The sequence below is a fragment of the Montipora foliosa genome, chromosome 6, assembly GCF_036669935.1.
Source record: "Montipora foliosa isolate CH-2021 chromosome 6, ASM3666993v2, whole genome shotgun sequence".
NCBI lineage: Eukaryota > Metazoa > Cnidaria > Anthozoa > Scleractinia > Acroporidae > Montipora > Montipora foliosa.
In genome coordinates this window covers 36,471,233-36,481,232 of record NC_090874.1, presented here as the reverse complement: position 1 = coordinate 36,481,232, position 10,000 = coordinate 36,471,233, and the positions used below count along the sequence as shown (strand labels likewise).

The following is a 10,000-nucleotide window of genomic DNA, read 5'->3' as shown; positions in this document are numbered from 1 at the left end:
AGTTTGTAACAGATCACGAATATAGCTAGGACTTAAATTATTTAAAGCTTACAAGTTAACAGTGAGATTTTAAAAATAATCCTCTGCTCCACGGGAAGCCAGTGTAGTTCTCTCAGTAAAGGAGTAATACGTTCATGCTTAGCACCACATAGGATCAGACCCGCCGTACAGTCCTGAACTAACGGAAGTCTATGAATCAAGTGTTTCGGAAGTCTGTATAAGAGAGAGTTACAGTTGTCCAATCTACACGTTACGAAAGCATGCACTAACATTTTGGTGTTTTCAGCTGACAAAAACCTCCGAAGGCCATCCCCTTTTTTTTTGTTTATCGTCGAATGCGTTTCCTGATATTGGGTCAGTCGGTCGGATTGAAAAACAAAACCTAAAAAAAAAATCATATACATTCTCGGAATCGGAGGCCTGGTACCCCAGCACCATAGCTCAAAATCAATATGGCGGAAATGTTGGTGGATGTTGTTGCAAAATTAAGACAGCGTGGGAAAAAGGATCAACCACCGAAACTCCTATGCGACATAAAAATGTCTTAAAAACGTCGTTACCTGTTTTTCTTTTGGAAAATGCAAAAAATTTGGGTCGGTCGGACGACGCTAAACGGAGAAAAAAAAGGGGATGGCCTTAAATACGAGAAATATTACGAATGTGAAACGAATGTGAACGTCCGTAAAATCCCCCGAGGCGGTAGTCCAAACCTGATGGTCCTTCCACAGAACGCTGCGCTGCACCCCTCTGCGCGATCAGATCGTTCTAGTCGTCTAGCCTGTATCCGGAGGGGCCTTCAAAGTCAAGGAACTTCGGAAGGCGCAGGCGAGATCATTATCGAATCATGGACAGCGGGCACACAAAAACAGTACAACAAAACTTGGTGTGGATCAGCTTCGAATCAGCTGGTGTAATCGACTCGAGAGTGATTTATTTCAAGAACATGTGACTTGTTCCATATTTCCCAATAGGGAAATCTTGTAGCTCATTGAACACTTATCGTTCTGCCATACCTAGCAATTAAGTCTGTCACTGGTCGTGAGTTGGGATCCATGCAATCATTGAGTTTCGAGATTTATGAAGAGATTATGTGTTTCAAACCTCCTCTGTCACGGTATAATATTACTTGGGAGGTGTCTTAGGTGACACTGAATTACTAATTACTGAGGTGAGACAGTTGGATCTGTAGAGACATATGAGTGAAGAAAGTGGAGCAAACTGCCTTCAATTGCACATCATAGCTTTGAAAAAATGTAAATAAAGATAACTTTTTTAGATTTATTTTTCATTTTTCATTTATCTTCGTTCTTGCTGAGTAAATAACCTGTATTTTAGTGACTTCTATGATGTATTAGTTCTTATAGAGTAACTTGTATTTTCCTGTTCCCAATTAACAGTCATGCCACTTAAATAAAGTTCTTGTTTTAACTTATAGCATTCTACTTCCTCTAGACAGTCTGTCTCTTAAGTGTTGAGCTGCAAATTGACCATTCTCCTAGTTCTAACCTCAGATCCGAGAAGGCAGACTCTACGTGTCCTAGACATTAATTTTCTTCCACTGTTATATTTTATTAATATGTCAATATTATATTCTAATAGTATGTCACTACAACAGTCAAGAGCGGTGTTCACGACTTCTGATCGGCTAACAACATCAAGGCCAGAGCAGAACCACATTAATGTCTTAATCCAAAAATTATCTAACGACAAGCCTATATGCCGATACTCTCATCTGATTGAGTATGTCGACAGAACTAGTTCTCTGAGGAAAGCAGGCGATACTTCTCAGTTGTTTGTGTCGCATTGTAAACCCCGAAAGGGTGTTAGCACTACCACTTTAGCTAGGTGGATTAAGATGTTAATGAATTTTGGTATAGATTTACAATTATCTTGAAAGGTAAGTTTACCTTTTGTTTAATTTTATATTTTAGATTCATTCATTTTCACGTTCAAAATTCCCGGGAACGGCCTTCTTGAATAAATGTGACGTGAAACATATGTCCACACAATAAACAAATCGCGACAAATCACAATTATTGAAGATGGCGGCGCCAAGGAAATTTGAAAACCAAAACAAGCGTTTTCAAAATTCATATAATTCGAATACAAACGCTTCCAATGGAAAAAGTTTAAACAATTTGTATTCTATACATTATGTCCTGTGTCTTAAACTTATTTCCTTGTTTTAGTGGAGGTTTCCTATAATGACGGGAGACCCCATTCACACTTTTGAATGAAGGATGTTTCTTTCCTCTCAATTCTAGTAAATTTCAGTTATTTTCGTTTGTCTTTATCCTTCTTCACGATGGAAAAGATATTATCAACTCGATTGAGAATAATTTCTCGGTGGGAAAGCACACTGCTACGTCACCCAGTGATTCCCAAAACCATAGTTAATAGAGAGGACTGGTTTGGAAGTTCGGCAAACATCAAAGGAGCAAACAAAGATGCCAAGATTTAGGTTGGAAAGTCCACGACCGTGCACAATCTTTTGTTTTGCGCTCATACACAATGCATGAATTACGCAACCAACGCGTTTCTATTGGTTAGTTCCTCAGTACGGAGTAAACAACTATTGTGTTTTGTGCACGGTCAAGGCCAAAAAAGAGAACAAAAACCTACAACAAAGAAAGTTGTTGGGTTTCATAACCATTCCCATCCATCGAGAATCCCTGTACCTTGCGTAGTCGTCACAAAATGTCTCCTTAGACTTAGAAAATCGATGCAACTTTGATAGGTTCAACCTCGTTTCCAGGGTCTCTTGTCGATGCGACGATAATGGAAACCCTGGGAACGAGGCCATGATAGGCTTAGGTTCTGGTTCTGGTTGGGTGAGAGTTGGATGGCTCGTTTTGCCGCCACGTGTACGTAATTCTGAGTATCATTATGTTTCTGTTGTGGAGAATCCTCCACTTTGCACCCTGCACCCTTAACATGATCCTAATCTTTATACATCTCGAATACTAATACTAGCAATGCGCTTAACCAATTTAGAAGATCCTGGAACTCAGGTAGTACGAGGCGTTCAGTTTCGGCTTTGCAGAGTTTACCCAACCATCCTAATTCATCCTATACAAAACTGGGAGTGAATTTGGCAACATTTCTTTCAAGGCATTTCCGACATTCGTGCACCGTCTTCTTGGAGCATTTTCTTGTACCAGTATTTTGCCGAATCAGAAATGTATTCATCTACAGCCTCCTTGAAGATGCTCAACGCTTCCTCCCTTTCACCAAGCCTCAGGTAACAATAACCCAGTAAGACGCATGAATCGGCGTAAGAAAATGCCTCGGAAGACCTATCACGTTCGGCAAATAGCTCGGGTAACAAATCTCGGGCCCTCGCATTCTGCCCACTATCAACGTAACACGAGATTAACAAATAGAGTGTGAACGTGGGCACCCAGTACTCCACCTCCGTGCGTGCTTGAAATTCCTCCTTCAGAAAATCATCGGGAGTATGGGCAGTGAACTCGTTGAATACAACGAATGAGCACCAAGATGGCACCAGTCTTGTCGACAATTTGATGGCAGTCAGGACGATGATGGCTTCTTCTAAACGCCTCTGCTCGTACAAAAAGTTGGCAAAAAGCAGCGCGCTGCTTGCATCGTGATGGACAGAGGTGATAATCTTGGAAAAACCTTCGTAGGCCTTAGCCAAGCTCACATCCCTCTCATAAGCACTTTCAGCCACTTTGGAAGCTTCATGCTGTAGGCGTGCGAGGTTGGTGCTCACCATCATCATCATCCTTTGGGAAGGGCTTTCCTCGTCATTTTCCGTGAAGTACTCAACCAGTGCTTCCATAAAGCCAATGAGCAGTTTCACTCGAGCGGGATGCCCTTCGAAGGGAGCTTCGTCCATCGTCATTTCGCGTTTAAGAGACTCAAAGTGTGCTGCAAGATGAGCCATATCGAGAAACTTTCCCTCTGCGGCATAACAGAAACCAAGCTGGAAAAGCGCGTTGATGAACACCCTCTTGTCATCTTCGCTCTCAACATATTTTGCCACCAGACGAATGCCTGTAGCGTATCTGTTGCTGTCCTTTAGGGCGTTATCGTCGGTCAGTGGTGGCGTGAGTGAAGACAAGGGGCTGTAGAGGTCGTGAAAGCGAATTAGAAAGGATATTGGGTCTGCTCGGATGGCTTTAAGTTTATTGACCAAAACTCCAAGATCTTCCTTTTTCACAAGCTCGATCAAGTTCCACTCGGGTATGAAGTAGTGTGATATGCGCCCCTCCCCTAAACAATATATCATTTCGTCGAGTAGCAGTAAGAATCCACTTCCCAACGTATCCATAGTCCACAAGTTGGGCGGAGTTTTTTCGCACGTCCAGAACAGAATCGTCTTGAGATGATACGATGTTAGACCTTTGGGATCTGTCAGTTCCATGTGGTGAAGTGCTTTGAGGGCCAGGTAGCTCAATCTCTGCTCCTCTCGAAGACTCCGGCCAAGTTTGATCTCTGGAAGGGAGAAGGACATTCTCCACTCCAAGTCCTTGTTCTGACTGCAGGCTTGAGGTTTTGGCACAAGATGAATACCTGCGACAGAAAGCATAATTCTGAGTTCTCACTCGTAAAAAGGGTTTTGTCGTAGTCTCGCTTTAATATGTTGTGTTGCATGGAACGCCAGGCGAGCATTGTGATCAGTGATCATCTTCCCTTTAATGAAAAATGGAGATGGAATTAACTTTAACTATATCACTGTCGAACAGTGCTTTTTATGTCTCGAGTGAGTAAACATCCTTTTCTTTCCATCACACTTCGTCTTCTTGTTTTGAAAGCCTGGTAAAAGACAGATGGGACCTATTCCTCAAAAGTTTTAAACGCCCTACCCAGCCCAGCCCAGCCCAGCCCAGCTCAGCTCAGCCCAGCTCAGCTCAGCCTAGCCCATGGATTCCGGATCCCGAATAGTGAATCCCGGATCCTGAGCCGTGGAATCTGGATTCCAAACACACGGGTTCCACCGATTCCATCGAAATTCGTGGATTCTGGATTCCTACGAGCAGATGGTCTCCTTCGATCTTCCTAGATAAGTCGGGAAGAGGAAGAAGACTCTGCCAGCCGCCTCGACATTTCGTATTGATCATGCGTTAAAAATTCAGATGTATTTCAGTCACGCGTGACCAGTAACCGCAAAACCACAAAACGAAAACAAGCAGTCCTGATATTTTCGAACAACGTAAACAAACGACAACCAAGGAATCATTTCCTTGGAATCTCAAGATAGTTCATACTTTTAAATTGCCATTTCATTTTTTTACTGAAGAATTTATGGGTTTCTGGCAGACTAGTTTCTGTAAAAGGTGATTCCTCAGAAAAAAAAAAGGTGGCGACGGAACGATTTTCTTGAAACTTTTCCTGAATGTTCCCTACTAATCCCTGTTTTGAGAACTACAATAAAAAAGATGAGTCACCGTGCTTGCTTAAGAGATATAGTGGGCCAATCTTACCCCGTTGATGCCTGCACTGATACTAAACACGCGCGTTATTTCACCGGCTCAGGGTACATTTTGCGGTAGCTAAACGAGAGGGTTTTTAAAGTAACACTTGAAAAAACACCTGATAGGTAGAAAGTTTAGAGCATATAGAACACTGTTTTATATAGTTTAAGAAAAAAAATACTCAACTTAAAACAACATCGACTCAAAACGTTTCTCGAGTCGTTGTTTTTAAGATCATAATAAGGGGGTCTGTGTACGATTATAGCTATATCCGATAAATTATAAAAACAATTTTTGGATTTAAAGGGGATAATTTGTACACCAAGATTATGCAATAAAAAATATAGGTCACTGTGCTCGTTTAAGAGCAAAACACCATCGTACCTGTCTATCTCGATTATTGTAGATCGAAAAACAAAATTCGCCATGTTCTCGGAATGCGCGCGCTTATTCGCAAAGAATGTGAAGTGCTAGCTTTCTTCCCATGTTAACCATGTGAGCGTTAGCGCTACTAATGGATTGGGCCCACGCAAGAATACAGAAAAACTCGCCAGGGTGGGAATTCAACCCAAGGCCTTCGGGTTATATTACCGCTGCTCTACCGACTGAGCTACAACGTCAAATGGGAGCAGGTCGTGGGAATTTATGTCAATGTCATGGCAATGAATATGTACAAGGATGGGTTGCATTTTTTGTAAACGTTGGCCGTGTAGCACTTACATTTCAACAGAATAAACTATTGGAGGGTTATGTGAAGTGCTAGAAACCATGTGAGTGAGCGTTAGCCCTACTAATGGAATTGGGCCCACACAAGGACAGAGAAAAAAACTCTGCGTAGTTACTAAAACAAGGGATGACCTACAATGACCTACAATGATCTACAATGACCTACAATGAGCTGCAATGAGCTTCAATGACTTACTACATGCCCTACAATGACCTACAATTAGCTACAATGGCCTACAGTGATCTACAATGACCTACAATGACCTAAAATGACCTACATTGGCCTACAGTGACTTACATGATCTACAACATGATAAGCCACAATGACCTACAATGATCTACAATGGCCTACAATCCCGGGGGGGGGACTCCCATATGGAACAGACGGGGATTCTCGTCGGAAATTTTCAATTTAACCCCTAAAGGAGACTATCTGGGCGTGGCTCAACAAGCTTTTTGTGACCCCTAAAGGAGACCAATCTGGGCGTGGCTTAAGCAAATTTTGACCCCTAAAAACAAGTTAAAAAGAAAATTTGACTTCTGTTTCTCTTCGCGTAATTCTGTGTTTCTTCGTGGAGCCCTAAACAAGACCTTGGCGGCTTAAAATATTGGCGCTTTGCCCGGAACACCCTAAGCGAGACCAAAATCCAAAATTTACACCCCTAAGCGAGACGACGAGCATCCCTGTCTGTTTCATATGGGATCCCCCCCCACCCCGGGCCTACAATGAGGTACATTATAAGCTAAAATTATAGCTCATGACCTGTAATGAGCTAAAATAAAAGACAATTTGCAGCTCTGAGGGCAACTGTCGCATGTTTGCAGTACAAAGGTTAAAAACATTCCACTCGGCGCTCTGAATCAAGCAAAACTTCGTTGCTGTTCAAGTTGAAAATATTTTCACTGTGCACTCTGAACCAAACAAAACACTGTGGGAACAATGACTCATTTATAATCTTCTCTTCATTTTTTCCTGCTCTAATTAAGATTTCATTGTTGCCAAGCAAAGCCTTGATATTTGTACATTTTCAATTTAGCTTTAAGACAAAGGAAAACCGTCGAAGGGTCTTTTTGCAGTTTATTTCTGACTTCAAGGCCAAAGCCACGTGCGTAAATTCCTGCCGTCATTTGGGCTGTCATGCAATGGACTAAAAGCATTGCGTGACAACGCACAATGGATGTTTTCCGCTCACCAAACTCTTCGCCCTGATCCTCTTTTGTCTTTCTCTTTGATTGTAAGTCATTTAGTAGGCCATTGTAGCTCATTGTAAATCATTGTAGAGCTTGTAGGTCATTGTAGCTCCTTGTAAGTCATTGTAGATCACTGTAGGTCATTGTAAATCACTGTAGGTCATTGTAGCTCATTGTATGTCATTGTAGATCATTGTAGAGCTCTCATTGTAGGTCATTGTGGGTCATTGTAGCTCATTGTAAGTCACTGTAGAGCTCTCATTGTAGGTCATTGTAGGTCATTGTGTAGGGTCATTGTATACCTGCCAACTTTTTCTGAGATATAGACCGTATTCATAAATGGCGGCTAAGTAATTATTCTTCTGTCTTTATGCTAATCATCCTAACTAGCCTCGTAAACACGAGCAAAATTCAAAAAAAATTTGTTCCAAAGTGAGGCTAGTAGGGATGATCAGCACAAAGACAAAAGAATAATTTCTTGACCGCCATTTATGAATACGGTCTATAGGCGTGAGATATTTATCCTGGGAGTGCTGGGATTTTTGAAGACGACACGAACATTTCCGAAGATTTCCGAAGACGTCCGAGGTCTTCCGAGGACTTTGTTTGACTTTGTTTTAGTAACGACCTTCGGATAGTAGGGCTAACGCTCACATGGTTTACATGGGTAGAAAACTAGCACTTCACATTACCCTCCAATAGTTAATTATACGGAGGAATACTCTTGGGAATTTAGACAGTTAAAAATTGCCACGCTGTTGTAAATCTCAAAAAATATTGATGACATGTGGCGATTGATCATGCGCAAAAATTAATAAAATCAGAACTGGACTGACTCATCCATTGTTTTAGATGGGCGGCAAATCAGAGAATGTCGAGGCGGCCGGCAGAGTCTTCTTCCTCTTTACGACTTGTCTAGGGAGATAGAAGAGACCCTGCTCGCAGGGTACGTGAACCTAAGATCTGCTAATTCTGAAGAATTGAAAAATTGATCTTTGAATATGTTTTCATGCCCCGACAAACAAAACAATTGCAAAATTTCTTCCATAATATACCGCACATTCAATTTCATGGAAATGCATACTGTAGAAACGTTTCGGGAGACATCTTCAGAAGGAAAACGTCAGTTCAAGGCATGAAACGTTTTTATTGTTTTCTTCTTCGTCTTGGTTTTACAACAAGTTGTCAAGACCTGCTTTTCAGAATAAGAGGATCGTATTTCGAAAACTTGTTCTTCGGGTAAAAAAGATTTGCTTTCTACATTTGGTCTCGTCACCCAACATTCCAAATTTATACCTGTTTTGACGATGTCATCGATCAGCTCACTGCTGGGCCAACGTGAAAGTCGACTTCGTTCCCGCCATTCGCTCACCTCTTTGGGCCAATAAACACAAATTGCGAGGACTAGTACGTCAGAGTAAAAAGGAACTTCCTTGCATTTGAGCAACAGGGCAGCTCTATCATCAGCCGTTTCAAGAACCGAAATGTAAGAAAGGTCCAAGTCGCCTAAAAAACTCTCTTTCATCTTTTTTCTGGCTTGGGCGGCTGAAACGTACAAACCGTCAGCATCTTTCGCGCCAGAAGGTTTCAACAATCGACAAAAACCTGGTTTTAGGTCTGTATTCTGCATCCAGGTCTCCAACCTGGAACCTTTAACCATCTCAAAACAATTCATCATATCCATATCTGAGTTAAAGGAAATCGGAATATTTTGGCCGTCTTCTTGGCGCTTCATCATGTCCGGTAGGAATAATCCCTCAGCCGCACTGCCCGACTGCAGCACTGTTCCAGGAGTGCCGTCAGGGTGTGCAGCTTGTGGGCGGCAGAGTGCAAGAAACGTTTTTCCTACGTCCGGAAGGAGGTATTTGATGATGAATGACAGCTTTGGAGATGCATAATGGACGACATGGCTATTTGCTGTGGCTGTGTTTGACATCACGAAGCTGAAACGAAATTACACAGAAGTTTCGTTAACTTCGACGTTGGTAATCGGGTGAACAGCTTGATAACTCCAGGTGAGCGTTAATTTAGATACAGGGCATTCATGGAAAACAAGTCTAGTTTAGTGTAATTTATGAGTAGTATTTTTACTGAAGACACTTTTTGGATACGTATTTATTGTTAGGTAGTTGTATTTTATATTGTACCAAAAAAAACCTGATGAATTTTTACCGTGCTAAAATAAAATGGAGATTTGAAAGTTTGAAAGTTTGAAAGGTGCGAGTTTGCGTTTGGTCGATATGACTTGCGAAATTGCATAATTATGCGGAATGAAATGTATGCAGAAAAAGTTTAGTAATAAATTACTTGCATATGAGGGTAGTCCAAGAAAGGAAAGTTAGTTTCTCACTTTGGCATCCTATTTATTTTCATTGTAGAATTGTGTTGATTGGCAAATTGTTAATAAATTTGATTAAATGGAATGTACCCAGAACAGTGCTCAAGAATTAACCGATCTGTACTGTTTGGGCAAAAGCACTTCATTGAAAATGGTTGGCTGTTGTTGACAGTAGTCTGATAGTCATGACTGACACTTGGCAATCGTATAAAGTCTTAATTTATGTCTCCAATTCGTTTTGCATACATTTCCTGCTCCATAATTATGCAATTCCGCAAACCCATACCGATTTTTTCACTGTACTCCT

The 10,000-nt window shown here is 41.5% G+C and overlaps 1 protein-coding gene across 1 annotated transcript in view; it reads right to left on the bottom strand.

Annotated features, from left to right (window-relative positions):
- Positions 1-1,373: 1,373 nt before the first annotated feature.
- The window catches only part of LOC138009033 (uncharacterized), a 21,168-nt gene continuing 12,541 nt past the window's right edge, over positions 1,374-10,000 (bottom strand). Inside the window, exons 2-3 of the mRNA XM_068856324.1 lie at positions 8,652-9,298; positions 1,374-4,536 (exon numbers count right to left, since the gene is read on the bottom strand). Of these exons, the coding sequence (XP_068712425.1) occupies positions 3,107-4,536; positions 8,652-9,291 (2,070 nt within the window). The 5' untranslated portion in view covers positions 9,292-9,298 and the 3' untranslated portion in view covers positions 1,374-3,106. The remainder of the gene's footprint in view (positions 4,537-8,651; positions 9,299-10,000) is intronic.